Here is a 27,945-nt window from a genome sequence, read left to right on the forward strand (position 1 = left end):
GAAAGCTGTAAAGAAATTACTTCAGCAACAGGGAAAGCTTTATTTCACTGCAGACTAATCCAGGTCAAAGTAAACCAAGCTGGTGTAAAAAGAGAGGCTCTGCTCTGTGGTTCAGAAATCAAAACACAGCAAAATGTTTGAACAGAACTATCACAGATATCCCAAAGGTCCTTTTCATTTGTCCGAATAATGCTTTAAAGTCTTGAAAAAACATATAGATTTTTCTGTCTATAGCTTTTTGTGGTTGCTTTCTTTTGTTGCTCATTTTGTACTTCTTTTTTTCTTTTTTTTTCGTTTGTTTTCTGTTTGTTTTTAAGCTTTGAATAGCCTATTTTTCTTTTTGCAGGAGGAAAACAGAGTCAGTAGTGTTACTTGGGGGATTGGGACAGCTGACTGATGTTACTCCATTCACCTGAGAAAGGAGTAGGAAATGGAAAAGAATCCTCCAGTGGAGGATACTTAATTCAACAATCCCTTAAGCTGCTAGCTAGAGAAGGTATTGCAAGGGGCGTGACTTAAGCATCTTCATACTTCTACTGAACTAGACAGGGTTTGAATTCAGTTTGCAATAAATGATTTCTCACCAAAGGAAACAATCTTGTTTGAATTATGTCTAAGTCTGGTTCTTCCAGGCTACATTATGCTGTTGCTGAAATCACCATGCCTAGGTCTTACATCTGTGACATTAGCATGAAACAAATCTGTGCCTTACGTTTTCTTTAGAAGTTTCTGTCTGTACTTGTGTTACCTGTTTTTACAGATGAATGAGATATACTGATTTTTTTTAAGGGAGGAAAAATACACATCAGTCTTCCAAAATTTAAATCTAAAACTATACATATAGCAACAGAACTAATTTTGGAAATAGACAAAATACAGCCTGTGCTCACAGTACTGAAATAATCAATAGTAAAGGGAATAGTAACATATCAGGCCAAATCTTCATTGTAATGAGAAAACGGGTGGCTAACCCCTTCACCTTACCTGGCCAGGAACCGCATTTTCACAAACAAATGTTTCATAATATTTAGGGAATTCTGGTGCATAATCATTAACATCGAGAACTTGGATATACACATTTGCTTCTGAAATTTTTTCAGGATTTCCTAATAGTTAAAAAAAGACAGAAATCAAAAGTTATAAATAATCTACTACATATTTTAAAGTACTGTAGACATTAGAAAAATGTAAGTATATTCTACAGAGAAGAACATAGTCACTGAGACCTACAGGCACATTTTATACTAATTCTTTTTAATGAGTTCAAATACATCCAATACATAAAAAAAATGGCATTCTCTTTCTTTTCTGGGGTTCTGTTTACAAAAGGTGTAGGGGTTTTGGGTTTTTTTTCTTCACCAATCCATCATGTTACATTATAATAGTATATCTTGCAATATGTAAGGTTATTTCATGTAAAATTTTGGATTTGTTCAGTCTTTCACTTACCAAGTCAGAAACTGATCTAAATGTAAAAAATAAAATCTGATCTGGAGAAATTAAATGAGGTTTTGTTCATGCAGACTGATTTACTATATTGCAGAACAACACTAGACATGTGGAAGGTTATATGGAGGAAGAGTGTCTGCACCTCTAACAGTATCTGGTCAAGGACCTTACTCAATTGCAACAAGAGTTAATAAGAAAAGCAGGAAGCCATAAACAAGAACATAAAGGACACAAACTTTGGGGAAAAATAAGGGAGGGGGTAATGAGAGCCAAACCTGGTAAAAACACTAATTGATGGGGGCAAGTGAAAGTGTAAGAATGCTTATCCCTGCGAGGTTATCAGACCAGGGACCTTGTCAGCTGGGAAACCAAGGGAGAAAAAGGGGAAAACAGTCACAAAATATACCAAGACACAGACTCTAAAAAAGCAAACAGAGACTATGGCAATAAACAAACCTCACAATAATTGATGGGCTATTCAGAAACCACAGGGCAACAGTTCCAGGAGGTCAGCCTGGACTTTGCAACTGATAAGACTGTAAACCAGAGGGACCTCAGACACGGAAAGGCACAGGAATCAACGGAGCTGTACAGACCCATGGAGAACATGCAGGGAGAAATAGAGAGGGACATACAGAAAGGGATGTAAAAGGGGCTGGTTACATGGAAAATGGAACCAGCCAGTATACTTGTCTGGCTAAGGCCTGCACCTGATTACCAGTCAGTCCTAATGTCTTATTTCTTCCTATTAAATCTTTTCTTAACTATCTCTCTGCATAATCTCACTCTGCCACTGTGTATGTGTGCCGCAGGGACTAAGTGCCAGATACTGCCGACACCTGCATAAGTGTGAGTGAAAATTGGTGCCAGCATCTGGAGTCAGATGGGGGTATGGATGCCCCTGGCCCGTGGTGCCAGCTACTGGAGTGACAGGGAGGTGCAAGGAAAGAATATCTGTATCTTCCCCAAACAGTGTGCATGGAGTGTGTGTGTGTTTTTGCTAGCAAACTTTAAGCTGGACTCAACATTTAGTAGGGGGTCCTTTGGTCCAGGCCAGGTGCTCAGAGGGGTCCATGCTGGTATGCTCAGGGGGGATTTGTGAATGTAGGGTGCACAAGAGACAAGTGCGTGAGTGCTGTGGGTTTGCAAGCAAGCATCAAGCATGCACTAGTTGGTGAGCTGGGGACCCACAAAGTTGATAAGAGGGCCTGGGGTCTGGGCAGGGGTGCTGGACAGATAGAGGGTCCACACAGGTACTGAAGGGGGTGTGTGTCCTTGTGAACCTGGAGAGTGGTGTGTGTGCCTGTGCCAGTCCTACACTTGGGTCACAAAAACCCCATGCAAAGCTAAAAGCTTGGGGAAGAGTGGCTGGAAAGCTGCCTGGTAGAAAAGGACCTGGGAGCGCTGGTTGACATCCAGCTGAACATGAGCCAGCAGTGTGCCCAGGTGGCCAAGAAGACCAACAGCATCCTGGCTTGTATCCCAAACAGTGTGGCCAGCAGGACTAGGGAAGTGATTGTCCCCCTGTACTCGGCACTGGTGAGGCCGCACCTCAAATACTGTGTTCAGTTAGGGTCCCTCACTGCAAGAGGGACTCTGAGGTGCTGGAGCGTGTCCAGAGAAGGGCAATGAAGCTGGTGAAGGGTCTGGAGCGCAGGTCTTGTGAGGAGTGGCTGAGGGAACTGGGGTTGTTTAGCTTGGAGAAAAAGAAGGCTCATGGGGAGACATTATTGCTCTCTGCAACTACCTGTTGTAGGCAGGTGGGGGTAGGTCTGTTTTCCCAAATAACAAATGATAGGAAAAGAGAAAACAGCCTCAAGTTGCACCAGGGGACATTTAGATTAGATATTAGGAAAAATTTCTTCACTGAAAGAGTGGTGAAGCATTGGAACAGGCTGCCCAGGGAGCTGCTTGAGTCACCATCCCTGAAGGTATTTAAAAAATGTGTAGATGTGGCACTTAAGGACATGGTTTAGTGGTGTATTTGGCAATGCTAGTTTTATGGTTGGACTTGATGATCTTAAAGGTCTTTTCCATTGTAGATGATGCTATCATTGTATACAGAATACCTCTTGGAAGTCCTTTGCCTGTCAGTGCATTGAATTCACATTTACAGAGCACAGCTCTGAGAAATGTCTGCCTTCCCCACAATCTAATTTGTTAGTTTAGTAGGCAAGATGTTTCACTGCAATAGTAACACTCATATTAGCTTGGACATGTTGTTGGCTAAGGACCATAAGGAAGACATTTTTCCAGTTAATAAAATAATCTTAAGACATTCCAGGAAAACTAAATATCTATCAACTTAAATATCTATCAGTATCTCAATCTGCTCTGTCAAAACCAGTTTGTCAATCACAAGAATATTTATTATATTTAAAATATGCCTCATGATGAATGCTAGTGTCACTGCTTCTGACCTGTTCAGAAGTTTTTAAGGCATTTTCTTAAATTAGTCAAATGGACCTTTAAGAAGAAAATAAAATGAACTCCTTTCTGCCTCACTTCAAACTATATGGGTTTGGTTGGTTATTGCATTGCTTTTCTAATGTATAATTCACTAGATGCTTGGAGCAAACATTTGTTTTCTTGGATCTTATGAAATCTGTGCTGATGGCTTTGAGTCTTTTGCCAAAGGAAATGGCAGCAAAAAGCAACTGCTACAGAGATAAAGGGCTAGATACTCAGCAGTTTCACGTTGCTGTTCCTTCTGTGAAATCATTAGAGATGTGCTAATTTACCAAAGCTTATGATCTTTCAGAGTCATCTCAAAAATACTCTTTTGTGAGACAACATTGCTCTTATTGAATCCCAACATCCATAATAATACAATAGGCAATGAAATAGTGCTTGCTTATTTTTTAAATACACATAAAATGTAGCACACATCCCTTTTAGAAATAATACCAAGATTGTAGGACAGACTTAACCTCTTTTACTTAAGACAGAACTGGATGTATAGGGCAGATATCTGGCTGGCTTGGTATTGAAAGGAAAACTATCACATTTATTAGGAGGCTGGAAGTACCCTTGGTGGCTTCAGTCACGTACAAAGTGGCATACAAAGGAAGGACCCAGATACCTTGGCTTACTCCTGACTTGCTTGTTCATAAGAGTCATGGATACTATATTTTCTTTAAAGCCTACCTTTTTGCTTGCACAAACTTTTAGATAGTACCTTTCAGCCTAGAGCTGTCATTCACATCTATTTTCTTTCACTAAATACCCCTCCTTCTTTGTTACTGGGAAGTTTCTAAATTTTGTGATATTACAGGTAGGGTTTTTAGGGAAGGAGAAACACATACAAAACCAATCCTGGAATCAGTGTGTGGTAAATATCTAATGAAGATTTTGGGTGAAGCAGAGTGACTCCTTCGGTTGCAATTGGGGAAGATGGTAGGTAACACTTACTTAGTCTTTTATCCCTTACGCGGGAAAAGAGTTGTCAGAATTTTAATACAGCTATTGTATTCATATCCTACACTAAGCTAAATATCTTTCAATGAGCAGAAAATTTCTTTGTTATAATCTCCATGAGAGAGATCAGAACTTGAAAAACAAGGTCTGAGAGAACAGAATATCAAGTGCAATAGGTTGGATCAGTGTGAAAATGAAGTTGATGCTTTAATTACTATGGAGAAAATTAGTAACTTGCTCATTATGGAGCTGGGTGAAAAGAAAAAAAGTGACCATCTCTAGAGACAAATTAGAACTCAGTACTTGCATGGGATTAAAGAAAGCTTAGCATTGTCATCAGCCAGTAAAAGGAAATGTTTAATAATAATAATAACAACAGTAATAACAATACTAACACTAGTAATTATTAATTATAAATTAGGCTAAAGCAAATTTATTTACTTGCTAAAGGAAATTGATGATTTTTTTTTCTTTTTTTAAAAGGACTAATCTAAAAATAAGTCTGTCAACAAAAGTATGTATGACCAAAGTAGGGTGACAATTAGGCATTGAATTAATTATATGATCGATAACTGAAACCTTCAAAGAGCTGTAAGTCCTGTAGTAGGTCTGGAATCCACTATGAAAGGACATCTGCAAGACCCAGTGGGAAAACTACTGTTGTCTCTTGAGGGTAAGTAAGTTTGCTTATGACTGATAGTGCACTTTTCCAATGAGTGTACAGAGAAATGAGGATCAAAGTAAGCTCAAGTTAGTTGCTGTCACGGGGAATTTTTGTTAATCATCTATAGTTCAGTAGAGAGAAAGCTGAAACAGATACTCTTCTTCTAAATTAATTAATTGTCAGTCAATTATCATCCGACTCAGTAAATCAGTGTTAAGTAAAGCTGATGACTTAAGGATTTCTTGCTCTCATGTACGGTTAGAATGATGTTTACGCTTCAGCCTTGTACAAAGCAGAAGCTAACTATAACCTAGTAAAAACTGATTAAAGGACCTTTGATTTCTCTTGAGCTAGAAACATCTTAGGCATTAAGTGGAATAAGACTCAACAGATTGCAGGTTCTGACTGCTTACGTTTAAGTTCCAATGAATTAGATCTAATTCTGCATACCTTTAAAATATGCTATCTCAAAGTTGTGAGGATAGGATGATCCACACCACAAGTCTGCAATAACAGAGGCAATCTCCTCTTACTAATTCCTGATCCCTGTCATTGCAATGGAGGCAAAAGTCTTGTGTCCTGTACAAATGCCAGGACATCAATAGGCCCCAGGGGAGGTTGCTGTTTTAATGCAGTTTCAGTATCTGTCTCAGCTGTAACAAATATCTTGTGTGGATGAACTGTAATGGCATTTTGATTTGGCTTCAGTGGAGCCACAATGTCATCCACCAAATGTCTCATTCACACAGTGTATGTTATGATTATATTTGAAGGAATAAAATGCTACTAGTCCATGATATAAATCATTTCAGGTATGCTCAGATAAAGTGACCTAACTTCAATGCTTTTGAATACAGTGTTATAGACAGTGACCTTATCATCATTAAAGAAATAAAGAATAAGCCTATGAAGATCATAAGGGCTCGGTTTCCCTACAATAACTTTCATTACTGTGAAAGGCTCACTTTCTTTTGCTGCAGGAGACACTTATTCACTTATACCATTTGGTTCTTTCCTATTTTATTGTTTAACTAAACAGAAAAGTCCAGACCAAAGTCATCCTGCTGTGTTTCTATAGTGCCATTCATGACATGACATGACATGACAAAAGTATGCCAGAGATCAACACCTGCCAGCTGCCCAACAACATGAAAAGTAAAATACATTCATGTTTTAAAAGGCACAGAGAAGCTGAAAAGGAAGATAATGCTATGAATTCCCAAAGACAAATTAAAGACTTCAACGAAAATGGCTACTGACTATCCTGCATTACACTTCTAGCAGTAATATTCTACATATATACAGGGAATGCTCCCTCGCTCCCTTTTGGGAACAGTGAAATTTATGAATATGTGTTTAAAGTAGTCTTAGCAATAAATAACATGTAACTGAGATTCAGGATCCAAAAACATGCTGAAAATATTTGGCAAAACCTGTCTGATTTATTGTTTGGACTCTAGTTCCATATGTTTTTCCTCCTTCCTGAGGATGGATGTAATTAGTTTTTAAACAGTATCCCAATAATCTTGTTAAACTACGTTATAAATCTGTAGCTGTTATTTTTCTAAAGTGTTGTCCCAGACTTAGGGTAACCAGATCACCAAAAGCACAAACAGAGGCAATTTGCATTTGACTTTCAAACAAAACTGACAGGTGAAATCTATACAAAGGATGCTTCACAGATTTAATTGTCACTGAAAAGAAGTCTAGCTGATTTAGGTCTAAATTCACAATTAGAGCCAAAGTTTCTGACTGGTGTTAAATTAAACACTGGCTAATTTCACACTAGTCAAAAATCTGGTGTGAAATTAACCAGGGTCTAATTTAACATAAGATCTTGCACTGCAGGAGAAATTCATATGCTTCAGTGTAACTTGAAAGCGTTACAGTCTCGATCTTATTACAGTTCCCTTTCTTTTTTATAAGGTCATCTTTTATGAAAAAGCACAGGACCTTGGAGTTCAAATACATTCCACTTCTGTTTAAGTAATCATTTTAATAATGTTCCTTAACATAGCAAGCAACTGTAATATAATGAAAAAGAAGCATGTATTCTCCACTTAAAAGAAGGTGTATTCAGAGGATAATTACAGTTCACAGTATATAAAACACAGCATTCCTTAAATTTCTTACTCACTTGTTTCTGTGGCTGTAACAGTTATGTTGTGCCAAGAAGCTCTCTCTCGGTCCAGAGGTTTAGTTGTAATGATTGTTCCATTGTGCTCATTGATGCTGAACAATCTCTTTAAATGCTTGATGTGGACAATAGAGTACCTGAACCAAAAAAAAAAAAAAAAAGTAAAGAGGTTCCCTAATACTGAAATGTTCCATCAAAGCAAGGACATAGAAAGCTATTGTCAGTTGAGAAAACAGAGCTGTGCATATATACATACAAATGTGTGCTCAGAAAACTCAGAAATCATGAAAAATGTACGCTTATAAACATTTAAAATTCACTGCTGCCAAGATCAAAGTTCTTCTTTTTATAAAACTAAATATATCTCAGATCTATATTAATGCGAACTGAATCTGAAATGCATTATTCATTCTTACTTTTAAGTCAGGCTCACAGCAGGTGAATGACTTCGTTGAAAAGAAAAAGCATAAGTGCCACTTGTGAGATGAATAATAGTAACAGCTAAGTGGAGGTATAATGGCAAATCTATTTTATCATTGCTGACATGCTTTGATGCCAAAGGAGCAGACATTATAAAGAAAGGCAGACAACTATCTGTAATGAGGTGACACCTAGGCAGGGTACAAAATCCTAATGCAGGACATGATTGCAAACGAGTCCAGTGTTCCTAACTCTTCACTGAAAAGGCTCCGGATGCTATGTCCATACATACATACATACCATTTAAATAGTTAAATCTAACCAATGGTCACAGGCCAGAGAGAGACTGAATAAGACACCAAAGATACTGGTTCAGAAGGAAAGGGTATTTACTAATGTTTTTCATGACATACAAAAAAAGACTGCATGTCACAGTTCCTAGCAGTGTCTGTTTCATGGAAGTAAAACCTGTTTGAAAAGTTGAAAGTTCTTACCACTCCCATTTGGAATTCCCACATGCAACTATTCCCTCTTTTATTGTACCTTTAATTGTGCTTGACAAAGTCTTTCTATCTCCTGTTGACACTTAGGACTCCTGATCAGAATATATGCCAAAGGTTGGATGACTCTCTAACTCGTTATTTATAGTTACCTTTTGTCTGTTTTGAAGATCAGCAAGAGGATAAATCAGGAAGCCAGCAAAACAGTCCGTGAAAGTTCTTCTCATGAGCCAAAGATCTGACGTTTATAAACTTCTATTTTAGGGATTTACAATTCAATTATTTTATTTTATTTTTTTAATGTGAGTATTCCTCATCATCTGTATCCAATGCTTGTTTAGGGTTTTCTGACATTGATATTTTTTGTTTGGGGTGTATTTGGTATTCTGATTTTTTATAGATAATTTTCAAAAAAAACATGTTGGATATTTTTAGTTGTTTGTTATTATTGATGTAGTGAAAATTTGTTCATGTCTTTTTTACTTTGTTTGTTTGATGATTGGCATCCACAAGGCAGCACAGCTGGTTTTCTGTATTATAAGCAACTGCTGTCATTTACGGTAGCAATGGTCTCAAAATGAGATTCATATGCATGGCACTTACCCAACAAATTTATCTTTACATTAGAAGTGACATAGTCTATTTTTAAAAAACTCAGTGATGCAATATATGCACCACTGTTTTGGGACTACGCAGACATTCAGCAAGTTCCATCAAACTATTTCAAACTAAGAAGTCAGATATATATGCACTATGTTTAAATGTTTTGCAGGAGAAATTGCAGTCCTCTAAATAAACAAGACTACCCCCACCCCTCCTTTTTTTTTTTTTTTTTTTTTTTTTTTTGTGTGTGTGTGTGTGTGTGTACATATATATTTTGGGTTTATTTTTGTTTAATTTAACCTTTAAATAGCTTAGTAAATAAAAGAAAATTAATGTAAAATCATAACAAATGATTTGCATTGACCAAACTTCTGAAGACCGAACTATAGGTAGGTAGGTAGATAGATAGACACACACATATATTTCTGCTATTAGGAATATACACACCATAAAGTATTTTGTGAATCATCCATTTTTCCATGTATCCTAGCCTAAATCGTACAGTGCACAGTGACGTCAAATAACTTGAGAAGCCATTTTAATTATAAACCCTATGTTAAAGATTAATTACCTGTTTTTTCCCTTAAGAGACAGAAAAATTATTCTGCAAAATTGAAAGACTGAGAGACTCTTTTTATATAGTATCTCTGTGAGGCAGTTGTGGTGGATGTAGGTTTTGGTCATGCTGAAATGAGCAAATGCCAGTGGAGTTGTTCTGTGTCTCCCTCCTAGCAATGAATCCATCTCTCCATATCTCCAGAAGTTATTTGGAACAGACTGGAACACCTCCAGACACTTACAGCTTTGGCTGTGGTACCCTACCTCTGCTGCTATGCACAGCCTCTTCCAAGCCACCGATTAAAACATTACCCCATATCAGAATTATTGCAAAGGTGCACAAAAACGCTCATTTATTGAGACTTTGGGATAGGGGTCAGGATTTACTCTACTTATTGGTTTTGGCTGGGATAGAGTTAATTTTCTGCATAGTAGGTTGGATGAGGGTATGTTTTGGATTTGTGATGAAAACAATGTTGATAACACAAGGATGTTTTAGTTATTGCTGAACAGTGCTTACACAGAGCCAAGGGCTTTTCTGCTTCTCACCCCACCAGCGAGCAGGTGGCGGGGCACAAGACATTGGGAGGGGACACAGCCGGGACAGGTGACACTAACTGACCAAAGGGACATTCCATATTGTATGACATCATGCTCAGCAGTAAAGCTGGGAGAGGGTGCTGTTCACTGGGGACAGACTGGGTATCTGCTGGCTGACAGTGAGCAATCGTTCTGGGGGGGTTACATAATTTGTTTTTCTTGGGCTTTTGTTGTGGTTTCTGTTTGTTTTGGGTGTTGGTTTGTTTTTTTTTTTGTCTTTGTTGTTTTCTTTGTTCTTTTTTTAATTATTAAACTGTATTAATCTCAGCACATGAGTTTTCACACTTTTATCTGTGATTCTCTCCTGCATCCCAATGGGTGAGGGAATGAGTGAGGGGCTGTGTGGTTCATAGCTGCCTACTGGTATTAAGCCACTAGACGCAGAATAACTTAGGCTATGACAATGAAAGCATGGTTAACTGTAATCATGAGCCAAGGAAAGGAACAGAAATAGCCTTTGGAAATGCCAGCTACATCTATATTTGAGGCCTGTCCACATTTTAAGTTAAGTACCTGACTGGGCAGTTATCATCATCTGGATCTCTAGCAGTTACGACGCCCACCACTGAACCACTCACGGCCCCTTCAATGATCTCCATCACATAGTTCTCCAAGGTGAAAACCGGAGGTTCATCAGCATCTTCCACAATGATTTTGACAATGGTTTTGTCTTCAAATGGTCCTTCTTTCAAAAAACGCTCATCGATGTACCTGTTTACAACTTTTGCTTGAATACTGTATCTCCTCTTGCTCTCATAATCCACTCTCTGTTAAGAAAGAGACATGTGGAATATTTCTTGTTTCATATTTGAACTAAATATAATTGAATAGGTGGTGTGAGATTAAAGATAAAACAGTGCTACCCTTCTTTTAGGAATGTTTCAGAAATAGTTACTTCTAAAATTTCTTTTTTATGTTAAAAACACTTTAAAATGAAGCTATGCTAAGCCACTGTTTGCTTTCATATGTAGACTGGGTTTAATGTTACAGTTAAATAACACCGCAAAAGAAATCTTCCTGTAGAATGTCACCCCTAAAAAAACAATTTCTTCTCTTAATACTTTTATTTCCAGCATAGGTGTAACCTAGTGAACACTATTCTTTACTCTTACATAAACAATGTGAATCAGTTAATTTGTAGGGGTTAAACTGAGTATCTTAAAATGTATTATCTAAAGGAAATATATTCCAGAAGGCAACAATGAGTGTTTGATAAACACATATTTACATTACTATTTTAGATAGTAATTTTCTTCTGTAATGAAAAAAAAAAACAAAAACAAAAAACCCCAAGCAAACAAAACCTAAATAAATACTTTCCTGAATTGTAATAAATCCAAAAAGGGGAAAAAACCCCAAAAAAACCAACAACCAAACAAACCAAAACCACAAAACCAAATCCACCAAATTTATAGTGTTCAGTTCTTCAGGGTCCTGGGTTTCACTAAAATATCAAAACCTATTATCAGTTCATATGATGACCTGGAAATTCCAAAATAAATCACACAGTATCAAAGCCTCTTAAATATCTTAATTCATAAACTGGTATCTTTTTGAGTGTATTTAGTGTCTTTTCAAAGCTATATCATGACAAAAACTCCACTGTCTATCTAGTACTTTAATATATTCTAACTTCAGTTAAGTTTAAAAGGAGGTGTTGGAAGTAAAGAAATATTGTGTACAATTTATCGATAAAGAATTTACAAAAGATGCACAGAAGAGATAGACCATTCTTTCACAATGGGATACACTGTGTTGCACAGCTAGGAACAACATAAAAATATTTTGACTGCCACTATTGTATTCAGCAGTAATTTGAATTCAGTAATTCAGAAAGAAAAGCATGTTTCATTTTATCCCCATAATATCCCAATCGAATCATGAAGACTGAAGAAAGAAAACATAGTAGAATACAAAGCAATAGGCCTTTTTAAAACATCCAGGTTGCTTGAGGGGGTTCTTTACAGTACTTAGAGATTTTTTAGAAGGTTTCTGAGATCTCACCTTTTTTAGTAAGATAATTCCTTCTTGAGTCTCATTGTTAGTAATCATGTCAAAAACATCCGAAGTATCTCCTTCAATGAAATAGTTCATGGCTGCATTCTCCCCTATGTCGCTGTCTTCTGCAAAGACCTTGCCTACAGTAGTGCCCACAGGAGCCTCTTCAGAGACACTCATATAGTAGATTCCTAAAGAAACAAATACTGGCACAGGTTAGTGATCTGTCATGGTTAACAGCTGCTGTAGCTATGATGGCCTGAGGCTCTCAGAAAGTTGGGAAAAGCTCCCTGCTTTTATTAGAGCAACGGATCTAATCCATCAATGGATAGATCTTGGAGGCAGAGGACAACAACCTTTCCACTCATGAGTCCTCCTCTCTCAACCCACTTTAGCAGTAAGTAAAGAGCTAGGGACAAGGGGTAATGGTTTTAAACTAAAAGAGGGTAGATTTAGACTAGATACAAGGAAGACATTTTTTACCGTTATGGTGGTGAATCACTGGAACAGGTTGCCCTGTCCCTGGAAACATTCAAGGTCAAGCTGGATGGGGCTCTAAGCAACCTGATCTAGTTGAAGATGCCCCTTCTCACTGCAGGGGCATTGGACTAGATGACCTTTAAAGGTCCCTTCCAACCCAAACTATTCTTTGATTCTCTTCTATGATTCTATGAACCAACAGGGTGAAAAAGCAGTGGAGGGCAACACTTTCCAACTGCATTTCATTAGTTCTTCCTGACAGACCAGCTAGCAGCTCCCATGTCTGCTAGAAACTCCCTGGACAGAGAAGGTCACATCATTTGCCAAAAGGTTTACAGTATCTGTAAGCAAAGAATGAAGAGAGGATAAAAAGAAAGAAGCTGAGTGAAAATGGTACTAAATATCCCGTTGTCCAGATTTTAGGCTTAGGTACAGCAAACTATACGGAAAATAATTTGGTAAGTCATTTGCTTCCAAAGCCTAGTTATAAACACACCAGGCTTGAGGTCTTCTGTAATGATAGGTTTTCTTTTCCTCTTTACTTTTGAGATTTTGTGTGGGATTTTTTAAATTTAATTTTTATTTAAAACTGTATGATGACGTCAAAGCACAGACCTGTCTTGAACAGTGAACTTAATGGAGTTCCAGTATATCTAAATTTCCTCAAAGCTTCAACTAGTATAAGTAGCCTATACTCACGCTGTTGAAATTTAGGTGGATTGTCATTGATGTCAGAGAGGTTGATGGTAACAGTGGCTGTTGCTGAAAATGCCCCTGCTTGCCCAACCATATCTTTGGCTTGAATGATGACCAAATACTGATCTTTTGTTTCTCTATCCATTTGGGAAGCCATTCTGATGACCCCTAAAAAAGAAAACTATCATGTAATAACATATAATAGTCTCAGTTTTTCCAACATGTGACCATATAATATGGGTATAAAATGCATCATTGGACACAGTTATGAACTTACATTTGAGACCATGCACAGCATAACTGTCCTAATACTGGGAATTAGTACTAGTGGTAACATCTATGCTGTATGACAGATCCATATGCATACCTAGACTTCTGGCGAACAGAACACACCATATATCTCCTCTCCCATTATAACCAGCTTTCTTCCCCAGAAATCGGGACTTTGGACAGATGTCACATATCTGTGTTTTTTCCAACATAGAGATAGTAATGTCACACAATGAGTCAGAGATGTTAACCCAGAAGTGGTCCCACATCCATTTGTTGTATAGGGTAGTCAGAATCCAGCTCTTCTCTTTAGCAAGATAATTTGTTAAATACATTGTTGATTCTCTAGAGATAAAGAATTTCAGCTTCCTATGGGAAAGAAAGTTTTGGGTTTTTTTTTTTCACTCTAAGAACTATGCAAAGTTATACAAGTGTAGGGTGATATCAGTTGATCTTTGTGTTGAAATGAATGCAGACATTTTTGCTTGCATCCATTTTATGTTAGTTTATGAATGTTTTCAATTTACAAGATCATTTGTAGTACCTGTCTTTGGCTCCACAGAGAAATAAGGCTGTCCCTGAATGAGACTGTAAAGCAGACGGGCACTATTCCCATAAGAAGGATCATCACCATCTGTAGCTGTTACCTGTGTAACTGACGTACCTCAAGGAAAAAATGAAATAGACTATGTTTATTTTCTTCTTATATAAATTACCACATAAAAGCATAAACTCTTTAAAAACCTTTTAACATACCAGTTATATTAGCAAGCAGTCCTGAAAATTTACAGGAGCAGACAGCACTTCTAAAATTTGTCATTAAAAAGGGAAAATATTTCCTCAGAAACTATTCTTGCTGCATTCAGACTTTCAATTAAAATAAAAATAAATAGTGTAAGACTTTTCAGAACTATATTTATACTGTTTAAAATTCTACATGTCTGATGCCTTTTCCCCTAATTTCTGACACATGAATGGAGTATAACAAACTTTTTTTCTCCTTCTCTTGTATGTTCTTCAAAGTATTTTATGGAAGTTTCCCATGGGAATAATAAAACACAGCCACTTTATCAGCAGTAGGCCCGCTGGTGATAAAGAAATTAAGTGTTAGCAAACAAAGCAGCCACAAAGTATAACAAGGCTCTGATAATTTTTTTTTCTCTTTGAGTCTTTAATGAGACTGTCCTAGTGCAACAGTGACGGCAAAATCCCCAGTGCAAAGACACAGCAGAATCAGTCTGCAGAGCTTGATTTCATTTCTGGCTGGAAGGCGGTTATATCCTAGATACAAGATTGACAGCAATCTCACAAGCTCCGTCAGTGATGATTGTCCTTTGAAAGAAAATATTCACAGTAGCATCACTTTGTAACGTAATCATTATTTTTGTCTTTTTTCCTCATCTAGGTTCTGCATAAGAATACAAATATCACTTGTGACTAACAGCAGAAAATCAAACTACTTTCTAAAAGTTTCTGACATACAATCACATGGTTGCACCTGCTTACCAATATAGCTGTATAGTTATGCTGGAGGAGAAAAGAAGAAGAAATGATGGAGTGCAAGGAGTTAGAACAGAAACACCTTTTTTATGACAAATTCAAAGTTGATAATTATCCCCATTAAAACACATAAATTAATTTCTGAATTTTCCAGCAGGTCAATAATTTTATTTTTAAATGGAAATGAAGATGGCTTTCTCATAGAAGGATATGCTGAATGAAATATTTTGATTATTAAAAAAAAATTTTTTTTGCATTTTCTCTCATTTTATTCAGCAACAGTTCAAGTGATTCCATAATGCATGTTGTCTTCTCTCAGAGTGGAGGTACACTAAAATGTTATTAATTGCCACCAATTTTAGAGTTATATGTCCTTCAAAACATACCCACAATACCAAACTTCTGACCTTTAGGTGTGTATTAGATGTGTGCATAGAAGTATACACATATATGCTGTTCCCTATTCCTCTGGAGAAACGTTAAAGATGAAATGACAAATTAATATTTAATCAGGGCACTTATGTGCTTCAGAAGTAACAGTCTTTTTTAATATGACTGAAAAGTGAAGGAAATCTTCAGCTACACAACTGTTAACTTCTCATCAGCTGCAATCTATGAAAACTGTTCTAACTAATACAGGAAATTAATCCTTTAAGACAATTTAGCATGACTAGAATGTAGTTGCCTTGGGAAAGAAAAAAAAAAGGGGGGGGGGGGGGAAGAGTGCTAGTTAGAAAGGGATCAAGAACTTTGAATAATCCAATAGGTGTAGTCTGTTATAAATGTCATTTTCTACTAAACCGAGGTACCCATGACTACATTTCGAAATTGACTCATTTACAGCACCATATTTAATAAATTAGGAATAAGATCCAACATATATGGGACTGCAATGCTTTTGTGCATCTCACTCATTTAAAGGTAGATTTATTTTCTGCACAGTTTCTAACCATTAGAAGGAAATGTTGAATCTAAGCCAGTATTTGCTGCTTCTCTAAGCCCCAGCCTACTTTTCTGCTTGCCTGTTGACTCTTCCAGAGTCTAGCAGAAGGCAGGACAGAAGCACGGAATATGTCTAGTACTCAGTGTGATGTAGCTGCTGGCTACAATAGAAAGGTAAGAGGCATCTGGTAAAGAGGGAGCTGACCTGGAGGAAAGCAGTAACAGATCTCCTGCACTCTCAGAAGGAAGACTATTTCTAAAATGGGATGGCATGAGACCATGTAAAGAGAGGGCTATGGTTTTAACATTTTTTCAGCCGAAAGATTTCATGATTGTTGTATGAACCTCCACATTAAATATGGACTATGTAATAAACAGAAGAAAAATATTATCCTAGGTTTAGAATACTTTTTCCATTTTTAACTTTTCACTGCTATGAAGCCTGCATTTCTTTATACATTTAACCCAATCACAAAAAATAGCAAGACGTTTACTGAATGGAATCTTGTTTACCTAGACATTTGTATTTGAGTGATAGAAATTACAATGTTAATATTAGGTACTCAGAAACTCCAAAAAGTCATTTTTGGTAACGCCATGTTTGGGAGAAGTATAGTTGATCAGATACAAATAATATATTGTAGAACAATCCATTAACACAGACCCACCATCCACAAACAAACAACAACAACACACAAAAAAACCCAAAACAAAAAACAACAACAAACCACCAAACCCTTAACTCTTGACATTGCAGCCATGACATGATGTAATTGACAGTCAAACTATGATACTATGATATAGTTTCACAATATTTATGTGAAAATGGATATCATAGCAGAGGCAAATTAACTAAATATGCCTGTGAGCTTTCAAACAATCATTTTGAATATGAGAGTCTGTGTGATGTTGACATAAAGTTTAGCCTTAAACATATTTTTTATGTACACAGCAAAGTCTTACGCTGGATAGTAAACATGCTTACACATTTCTTGCTTTTTATTATCTTTATTTAAGGCAAACTACATTTTGCTGATTGCTGTATAAGATTTTTCTTTGCATTTCTGCAGCCCTGGTTTTACCCTTCCTGGGCAAAACATAGTGGTGCCGTTTATACACTGCAGGCTACTAGGTAAACTGTAGGGCCTTCATATGGCAAATAGTTATTAATTTTTCTAACTAGAGCTTCAATTCTATAAAAACATTAAGTATGATATATTATTGCATCTAACTCTTAACCATTCCATCAGATATACTGTATCTGTACAAGTTTAACAGCTATATGGAAAACACTTAACATAAAATCGTACCAAATGCCTGAGGGAAAACCAGTCCTGTGTTCTCAGAAGAGTCCATTTGCTGACAGGCTTTTCATTTACTGTGACACCTGCATATAAAATCCTAATAAAATTTAGTAGTGAGGATAAGTAGAGAGCTAAGAAAGAAGTAAAATGTGTTCTAATTTGTTGACTCATTAGGATATATATATATATATTGATATTTGTACCTAACTTTAGACAAAATTATCTGTGCTTAATTTCTGTTTTTCTGCAATTCTCTGAGGCAAGTGGCTGGCTATAAATTATTTTTTATTGCTTTCTTATGTCCAGACAAAATGTTCACTAACAGTGAGCTGTTTTCCCAAGTATCGAACATGCTTCCTAAGTGTGTTTTCTGTGATGAAATTACTAGGAGATCCCAGGTCTAGCATCAGTGAGCTGAACTGATGCTAGAGAAATCTGAAACAGATCAAAGGGCAAGCCTCTCTATTGCACTGCATCACTCACATAATTCTGGTCTGCATCCCTTATTATGCAAGAGGATGTTTTGTTTTACTGAGAGAAAAGCCCTGATATAATGAAACATTATGGTATCAATGATACAAATTTTAGTTGGTTACTGTTTCTATCTACTGGGAAGGTAGAAATCTCCTTGCAAGGATGAATGCTTTACTGTGCATACTGAAACAGGTTTCACCTCAGAATTGCAGTCCTTACCCTTTGAGAAGCAGAGCAAGTAAGCCCAGAGAAGTGTCATTGTGTGTGGCTCAGCTGTTTCATGAGTTGGAGTTGATCACTGTTAAGGTATATACTACCATACACCACTCCACTTACATGCTATATGAAAGACATACACATCAGTGTGCCAGTAGTGTTGTAGTGTCTACGTGGAAGAAGTAGGTGAAAGAATGATCTCTGAAATAGCTATGGTATTAGGGCTGGCAAGGTCAAAAATAGCAGCAGTGTAGAAAACATTTTAAGATCCATAGGACTGACTTAGATTCACATATCATACACTGGATGATTGCAGATCTGTGTTTACAATTTCAGGTAGTTTGCGTCTGACAGAGGAAGTACACAAGGATCTTATTTTGTTTTCCACCCATTCGGAAAAAATGAGAGGTGATGTTACTTCTGGTTTTTTTTCATGTCATATATTTCTATATTTTATTGGAATGTTTTTTTAATAATCTTACCAGAATATCACAAAATATTTTTTTTCCAGTTTAATTAATCTTATGCTGGTGTGATACTGTATTTTAGGAATTTAAATATATAATAGATGACAGAGGAGACTGGATGAAGACAGGTGAACCTTTCAGTTTTAGGGTATCAATTTATAGCAGACAAGTCAATAAAGGTTGAAACTTCTCATCTGTCAACTGCTTGTTGATGGTTTCAGGTGAGAAACAAGTACATGGGAAAAGATTGCTGCTGTTGGTTTTGGCCATAAGTACTGCCCTACTTAACTTTTTCCTTTTTTTTCCATATAACCATCATTAAGACAGAATCTCATCATTAAGACAGGAAGATAAAATAGAAGGAAAACGTAACTCAATTCTTGATATACTTCTGTGAGTAGTTACAGGTTGGCGTGAGTGTAAATCAACGCATACTAAATAATCTGCTATTTTAAAACCATTTTTATAAGGACCAAGTCTCGTGTAAGCAATGCTTTATCACAGGGGAAAAAAGAAAGGGGGGGAAAAAGAAAGGAAGAAAGGAAGAAAGAAAGAAAGAAAGAAAGAAAGAAAGAAAGAAAGAAAGAAAGAAAGAAAGAAAGAAAGGAAGAAAGAAAGGAAGGAAGAAAGAAAGAAAGGAAGAAAGGAAGAAAGAAAGAAAGAAAGAAAGAAAGAAAGAAAGGAAGGAAGAAAGAAAGAAAGAAAGAAAGAAAGAAAGAAAGAAAGAAAGAAAGAAAGAAAGAAAGAAATTGTAAATTTGTAAATCCGCATAAACCCAGATAAAAATATCCAGATAATTCTAGACAATAAACTATGTCCATTATTACTGTGAGAACATTAAAAAAAAAAATATGCAAATGTCCTTGACAAGGCACCTGTCTTCTATTCTCCAAACTTCAGTGAATGAGTAAGATGCAAAGGCTAGAAGTAACCTCTGAATAAGTCACTGATAATGTTAGAAAGACCAAGGGATAAGATGCAGAAGTCTTGAGACAAATATGTCTGTCTGCATGGAAGAAAGTAACAATGAAGAAACAACCATACAGCCAAAAGTGATTTCCCTGGTAGAAGGTGGTATAAGCAGGGCGACTAGGAAGCAAATTGATTAAACGGATGCCTTTTGTAGCTCTTGCTGGTACTGATGCTGACCTACTGCCTCCTGACAGAAATTAGAATATTCACCCCACTTTTGATTAAACCCCAGGCATGAATATCCTTTTCTTGCAAGTGCTATCTAGGCTGTCAGAAAAAGATTAAGTTTACAGCTTCCTGTGAAAGATTCGCTGAATCTATCCTAAAAGTTGAATGGCTAATGCTCAATGAAACATAGTTTTTATTACTTTTTATGATCACTGATGCTGTTACATTAATGACCTCATTAATTCATACAGTTTTAAGTAGTACAATATTTGGATTTCTTTTCAATATTATTTGGTATAGAGACAACCAAAAGAGATAGAGGTTTGAATTTAAAAGATTACTGGGATTCTTTCTGTAAGAATTTGGTTTTCCTCTGAATTTGAAAATAGTTATTTGGAGATAGCACTTTCTATAACATGCTTGTTTATGTCAGCTGCATTCACACTTCGGGGTTTTTTAAGGATTTAAATGTATGTGTATACATGTTAGGTATACATATGTGCATGTACATAGATATATATATGTATACCTATATTTGCCAGGTGTTGACTTTGCTTCATTTTTATTGTATTAAGTTTCCAGATACATGACAGATCCTAGTACAGATCTGTTTGAAAGTGTGGAGGTGGAAAAGAAGAGGTGCAGGAATTAAGGTGTTCCTCTTGACAGAAAATTGCCATTTATGTGCTTAGGAAATTGGAAGTCCCTTTCACACAATCTAATCTAAACAAAGAGAACCTGATAATTGGGAAGAGGGTTGGCAACGTAGATAGGCAGGCATCATACATGGTGTTACTGTGGTCATCACATCAGCCCCACATCAGCTCCATACCACTCCTGCTCTGAATCCATTACTTATAGGAAGGAAATTAACCCTATCTCAGGGGATAGGGTGGAGGTGGTAATTTTGAGTGCCTGTCTTGTGGATGTGATTCTTTACCAGTTGCAGTACAAAATGTTTTATATTACACAGGGTATAATAAAGACATATTGTTTAATCGCTAAGTAGAATCACAGTATACTGAAGGATACTGTTCAGTACTTTTCAGTTCAACCAAGCTTATATTTATGTCCTTAGAAGAGCCAGCTGAGGTCAGAGGACTTTAAAGTTTATGTGCATCCTACTCCTCTTTCAGATTGACAGAGGTTTGAAAAGCTGACAGACAGGTTGTAACAATAATCATAGACTGACAAATTTTCTAGAGACTAGGATGCTATACTGTTATGGTTCAACTCCAGCTGGCAACAAAATACCACTCAGCCACTTTCTCACTCCCCCCTCACTCAGAGAGATGCAGAGAAGAATCAGAAAGTAACGTAAAACTCCAGGGTTGAGATAAAAACAATTTAATAAGTAAAGCAAAACCCACATGCACAAGCACAGCAAAACAAGGAATTCATTCACTACTTCCCAACGGCAGGCAGGGTTCAGCCATCCCCAGGAAAGCCGGGCTCCATCACGAGTAACGGTTACTTGGGAAGACAAACCCCATAATGCTGAAAGTCATTCCCCCCTTCATTCTTCTTTCCCCAGCTTATATACTCAGCATGATATCATATGGTACGGAATATCCCTTTGGCTAGTTCAGGTCAGCTGTCCTGGCTGTGTCCCCTCCCAGTTTCCCGTGCCACGCCCCCACCCCCCCACCCCCCCCACCCCCAGCCCTCTCACTGAAAGGGTCCAAGGAACCAAAAGTCCCTGACTTAGTATAAACATTCCCCAGCAACAACTAAAACCCTCAGTGTGCTATCAGCATTGTTCTCACACCAAATCCAAAACACAGCACCGCTAAGAAGAAAATCAACTCCATCGCAGCTGAAACTGGGACATATACTGATTGAAAAAGTAGTGAAATCTGTCAGTCCCAAATCTTTGCAGTATCAACTGGTTATAGTACTCCATGTATTTTGAATGGTAATGTTATATTTTTAAACAAGTACAAATTTCAAGGCTGAATCACTGATGGGAAAGACAACTCTCGATAGTCAATCCAAGCATGTATTCAGATTCTGTAAAAAGACTTAGATACATGTAAGTACCTAAATATTTAAAGTCAAGGATGTTAACTAGAGGTATGCACAACCTTCAGTGTAAGCATATACCTTTCCAAATTTTCAAGCTTGTAAAATACTTTGCTTTCTTCTCACTGAAAAGCAGTCCATAAAATATGCTATTAACATTTTATATCAACATAGCTATCTAGAAAAAGGTCAGGAAATAAAAGAGTTTAGTTCAGGGCATGTCATACCTTCAGGTGACATCTCTGGAACAGTGGCAACATAAGGTCCATCCAAGAACTGTGGTTCATGATCATTGACATCTTGAACCTTGATAATAAATTCTGATTCAGGTTCAACAGGAAGCTGAGTGCTCTTGCTAATTGCTTGTGCTCTTAGAGTGTAGAAGGATTTCTCTTCTCGATCAAGCTTTTGTATCACATAAATTTTGCCATTATTTTCATCAATAATAAAAATGCTTCCAGCTCCCTCCCCAGTCAAAATGTATTTTAGCTTGCCATCCTGCTTGTCTAAATCTGATTTCAGCTGCAAGTAAAAAACAGAAAAATAAGCTGCATTATAAGAGGAATAAAGTTTTGGGATATTCATTTTAGGTTTTCATTGTTTTTATTCTACAGTGAACCCTGTGATTAGTAAGCTTTCTTGGATACTAATATTTAGAAAAGCATACTGTCACATTTTCAGTCAGTCATGTCTCAGTTTTAAAGTATTGATATAACAGAAATATAAATGCATGGTAAACCTTAAAAATGATGCTTCAGCCACTTTGAAGTGAAGGGAATGACTGTAAGTACCTACTTTAAATCGTTGCTTTATCATCTTCCATAAAATTCTGCTGAAAATGATACAAAGGTCATTAAACATTATCTACATTTTTATTATTATGAATGCCAAGTGTACTTTATAAGTTTTATATATTTTTTGTACTCAGCAATACTAAGTGTAAATGAAAGACACTGGTGTTCTATTTCTGTTGAAATATTGTATTGAAGAGATGAAAAGCCGTTCTATGGTATAAGCCTGTATTATTTATTCTAAAACAAATTGATAGACATTTTCCATTTCTTTCCAGGATGATCTGCATCCTCTGTTTTTTACTAGGATGAACACCCTCTGATGAAGCTGAGCCCTGGACACCATTGCGGTCCAGCTGCATTTGTTTATGCCAACAAAATAGTTCTGTTAATGCTAACAGTACACACCAACACCTTTTTAATAGCAATAACTTAATTTCTTAAAATGTGAAGCATCCAAAGTTGAATTTTATAGGAACAACAATTTCTATCATATTTTTATTTATTTATTTATTTATTTTGGGTTTAGAACAAAAGATATCAAAATGTCTAAGAGCCTGGATAATAATTGAAAAATCCAATGTAACAAAAAGAAAAAAACCCCAAGTTTTATTAAACCTGCTTCTCCTACAAAGCAGCAAGTTTAAAATTTAAATAATATGTCTAGCTTTTGACTTTGATAATCTCACTGTTCTTCTTTATGCTTATTGACCCCACAGCTCAGTGTAGGATATAAGGCCACAGGATGGGGAAGAAGTGACTATGAGGTGTAAAAAGGGCACATTTCCCTATTGAATCTACTCAACATATTTTGTAATAGCTTTTAAAGCTGCAAAAATAATTTTAACTTTTCTTTGGAACAATGCCCATACCTTTTGAAGATTTTCATAATGCATAATTTTCTGCATGCATTAAATGGATAGTTTATTCCAAAGGCGATGAGGACACTGCTCTGAGGTATGAGGAATAGTTTTGAGTTCCTGCTCTGAGTTCTGTCACAGTATTTAAACCCTAGATTATACAGAGTTAATTCCTCTTGCCAGTACAAGACAGAATTTTCAAGGCTAGGGAGTTTAGAACCATTTCAAACATGAGCAACTTAAAGCCAAATATTTTCAACACAAGTCGTTGTGTGCAAAACATGGAGCAGGTTCACCACTTTATGAGTGATCTGGTAGAACTTAATTTTAACACCATCCAAAATTGGCATCTGGATAAGGGGCACCACAGTTTCTTTTTGAACGATAAATCTTGGTTTCCTTCTCATGAACCCCAGGGCATGGAAAAGGTGTTGAGTATCTACACCTTTAACCTAAGATGGGGTTCAGATGGGATCATAGAGTGTATCAAACTCTTAGAGACGGGAAGCATGCCTCAGACTGGCTTTTTAGACATAACTTATGTTGAACCACTTCACTCAGAATCATTTCTCCCCAAAAGATTGACTTTGACCATGACAAAGCATGCTGAAGGTTCTCAGTTTACCTGTTTTAGTAAGCTAGACACGAAAAAAAAAAAAAAAAATGTTCTTCCCATTGTAAATGAGAACTGGAAACAAGAATGTATGTACTTGTCCTCACATATCTGCCACTGCAGTGCTGATGGATGTTTTTTTTTTTCTTAAACATGATAGTGGGAAAGGATTTATGCATCTATTTTAAATGAAATTTGAAGATTGAGCTCTGAATCTGACTGTGAAAAGAAGTTGATGTGGAATAGTGCCTTAAAAACAGAGACTGTCTACCTTTGTATTCTTGTTGATACAGTTTCCTTCAGGGCCTTATTTACTAAAAATTCGTGGTTTGGTCATAGTCTATAACTTAGTTTCCTGAAAGCAAAGTATATTCTACTCAATAAAAAGACACAAGTAAATATGTCTGATTAGATAATGGTTAGACTGTAATAAATTAACCATAATCTTCAAAAAAATTCTCCATGTTTTACCTGTGAGAAATAGAAAGGAACTATTATGAATTTTTTCTAAAGCTGTATGAAAATACGTGACATTTATGAAGTCTTTTTACAGGAAGCTGTTTTCCAGCTATGGGAAAAGTAATAATAATTAAAAAATAAGTGTGTCTACACTTGTTATTTCAGAAGAGAGACATCACACTTCCATAGTAGTTAGTTTGAAGGGGCTGTGAAAAAGTAATTAATGAATTTTAAGCACTTTACCCTTTGGGCCAAATTAAATTTTAGTGCTAGTTAATTAGCAGTTAAACTTATTTTGGTTCATTCATCTAGAAAGTGCCTTAAAGAAAAGAAAAGTAGATCTCAAGATAAGAATTACTTCTAGCATACAAATACGAATAACATTCAATAATGATTAATAATAATAACAATAATAATAATAAGCAGAGGGAAGAAAGGCACAGATAAAACCTCATTAAGGCAATTATCTTCTAGCACATTTTTAAAGGAGGGTGAAAAATAATTGCTCACTTTGCTAACCCAACATTAATCTAATGAACCATGCAGATTCCTGTAGTTTCTCAGTAGTAAAAGGATTTAGTATTAATCTGTTTCATTAAAAATTAATGAGGGGTAAATCAGCTGCTACTTAGTGTAATAGAAAATCAGACTAAATACTGTTTGTAAACTACACTGCACTCAGTTTGGCTGCTTTAATGCTGTGCCAAAAATAGCACAAGCAAATTGCCAGATGTTGATAAATGAGTCCTTAACTTTCATTCAGAAGACAGAAAGGAACTTTCAGCTTGATATCTCTATCTGTTGCGTATGGAACTAGTTTTAGTAACACAGTGAATGTGGGGTTTCCTTGACAGCAGACCTAGGTGAAGGAAGGTCCGTGGTACTGTCACAACCTCCAGCTCTTGGATCCGTACTCTGACCCTAAGTAAGGTCACAGGAAAGGAGAGATGTTGTGCCCTGATTAAAACTTCCTGAGCTCCTCTTTCTGTCTTTCTTGATACTTTCAGGTCACTGGAGATGTTTGGTCTTCCAGGTGAAGGTACTAAACTGCTAATCAGCACAATAAATCTAACCTCGTACCATCCTTGAATGATTACTTATCATACCTGTCCAACATACACAGGCACCGTTGAAGTCTGCTCCTCAGTCACAAGAAGTGGCTCACTTTTCACCCAGCTACGTTTCACTCTTCGAACTGCTGTGAAAGGCTGATCTGTGCTTTGAGCACTGCGGTTCTCTGTGCTTGGAGAGCCAGGCCAGAGCTGAACCAGCATTAGCATGAGAGATAGCAGTGCAGAGCAATTCATGCTGAACCAGTCTTTCAATCAATTTTCATCTGTGGAAGAGGAGAAAAAAATAATAAAAAAAAAAATGACAAAGCATCACTTTTGGTTTTCTGCTTTTACATATTGATTCTGTGCAAATGTAAAAGCTCATCTGCAGTCTTGAAACTTCCTCCTCTCCCTAAAACGAAAGAGCTGAAACAAAAGTCTGTTTCTGATTAAACCAGAGATTGTCTCAGACACTCTGGCATGAAAGTCAAGTATTCAACTTTCCTTTATGAATATCCTACATAGGGACTTTCTATGAAAAAAAGGAAAATCATCCTTCAATTAATTCATCTTCCAAATTAAGCTGGGTAATTGCATTGTGTAGCCTCAGAATAATTTGATTGGAATAATTGTATGTTTCTGCTTTCTGCTTAGACAGGGCTCATTTTAGCAGCAGCCACAGAACTGCCTGAAGGGTGCACATCAAGCCTTAGTGGCCCCGATGAGTGACAGTTGAAATAGAGTGGTGTAGATATTTTTTTTAACCTCTTCTTTCCCTCTTTCCCGACTCAGCAAAATGCCTGTAAAAATGCAAAGGTGGTAGGGTACTATGAAGAAACAGCAAAAATGTACAACTTTCTCCTTCCTGGTCAAAAGAAATCCTCTTAACTGATTTTACCAAGTCTGACATTCTTGTCTTCAATTAAACAGACAAAGGGCAAATGCATCTTGAAAGCTGTAGGTTTCTGCATCTAGTTTCATTGCCACAATGAAAGTATTCTTTCAGAAAATGAAGGCTTTGCACAAACGGTATGCTGTTATTGACTTTTCAGTGATGTAAATTAAACTAAATTTTAGATAAAATGTAATGCTCAATTAAGAATGGTCACCTTCTATAAGGCAAAAAAGGAAAACATTGAAAATCCTTACCACATACATTTCGGGTCGTAAAACTTTACCTGGCAAAGACATTAGTGATTTTATTCCAGGCTTTAGCATTGAAGAATAACTTTTCCTACGCAGAAGCAGTCTGTTTTATGAATTTATCACATGCCAGTCAATTTGTAAAACACACTGGAAAAAAATATTTGGCTTCATTTACTTTAGGCCTGAAAAACCCATTAGCCTTTTTCCTGTCCAGGATAAAATATGAATTTATGTATTTTAAGATCATGATTTTAAAAGTAATGTTATTGATACCCATGCTTATTCAAAGGTAAATGCCATAATTGCTTAAAATGACAGACAGGTTGTATAGACAACTGTTTCTTTCCTTCCAGCAATTTTACATGATGTTGAACATTATTCTGTTAAAAAGTAATCTGCATATGCATATTTAGTGAGAAAAATGAAGGAGTTCTAATAGTAAGGTATATTGAATTGCCAGTGTTAAAGTGCATGTTCCAGTTTCTTAACATTTTCTGATTTCCAACTGTAAAGCTGTAACAGTGCAAGATGACACTTGAATAGAAGGAATGTGACTTGGGTGCTTTCTCATTTCGATTTTCTGTGGAAAATTTGTATTTTCTTATAGCTGCAAGAATAATATTTGTTACATGGAAGACAAGGCCAACAAAGCTCAGCTTGGCTCTCAAATAAAGCTTGAGTGAGGTTTAAAAGGCTTAAGGGCCCTGGAAAGTCTCTCTGTATAACAGGTATATTTAACACTAAACAGTAATTTCCACAGAAGCCAATCCCGAAAATGAACATTTTTATTGCAGTACTTACCAAAGGACAGACAACTCAGACAATGAAAGCTGAATAGTCAAAGGGACCTTTCTGAGGTATCATAAAGAAATTTATTTCAATCATTATTTTAAATGAGGAGACAGGTATTCAGCCTGGGCCACAGCAAATGCTTCCGTCTACCCATTAGCTGGTGTTTTGGCCACTTGTTCAACAAATTATTTCAGGTCTGTGGGCCGGTATTTCATGCAGAGTGAATGCCAAACAGGCACTCATTATCAAACTCACCTGCCAGACACCTTGTATACATATCAACATAGGGAGGGTACAGAATATGGCTACACTGGTCTATTGTTGGCCATCTTTTAGCAATACAGTCAGCAGTTAGCCATCAGCAATGAGGAGCTT

The 27,945-nt window shown here is 36.6% G+C and overlaps 1 protein-coding gene across 6 annotated transcripts in view; it reads right to left on the reverse strand.

The window, feature by feature from the left end:
• The window catches only part of LOC102047831 (cadherin-19), a 68,962-nt gene that overhangs the window by 14,937 nt on the left and 26,080 nt on the right, over positions 1 to 27,945 (reverse strand). For all 6 annotated transcript variants that reach the window (XM_027798369.2, XM_027798360.2, XM_055706018.1 and 3 more), the window contains 8 exons: positions 25,687 to 25,916; positions 22,085 to 22,379; positions 14,337 to 14,456; positions 13,526 to 13,690; positions 12,353 to 12,537; positions 10,862 to 11,115; positions 7,668 to 7,804; positions 985 to 1,106 (listed from right to left, as the gene is read on the reverse strand). In XM_027798369.2, the coding sequence (XP_027654170.1) occupies positions 985 to 1,106; positions 7,668 to 7,804; positions 10,862 to 11,115; positions 12,353 to 12,537; positions 13,526 to 13,690; positions 14,337 to 14,456; positions 22,085 to 22,379; positions 25,687 to 25,887 (1,479 nt within the window). In that variant the 5' untranslated portion in view covers positions 25,888 to 25,916. The remainder of the gene's footprint in view (positions 1 to 984; positions 1,107 to 7,667; positions 7,805 to 10,861; positions 11,116 to 12,352; positions 12,538 to 13,525; positions 13,691 to 14,336; positions 14,457 to 22,084; positions 22,380 to 25,686; positions 25,917 to 27,945) is intronic.

This window comes from Falco cherrug, chromosome 3 (assembly GCF_023634085.1).
Source record: "Falco cherrug isolate bFalChe1 chromosome 3, bFalChe1.pri, whole genome shotgun sequence".
NCBI classification, from domain to species: Eukaryota; Metazoa; Chordata; class Aves; order Falconiformes; family Falconidae; genus Falco; species Falco cherrug.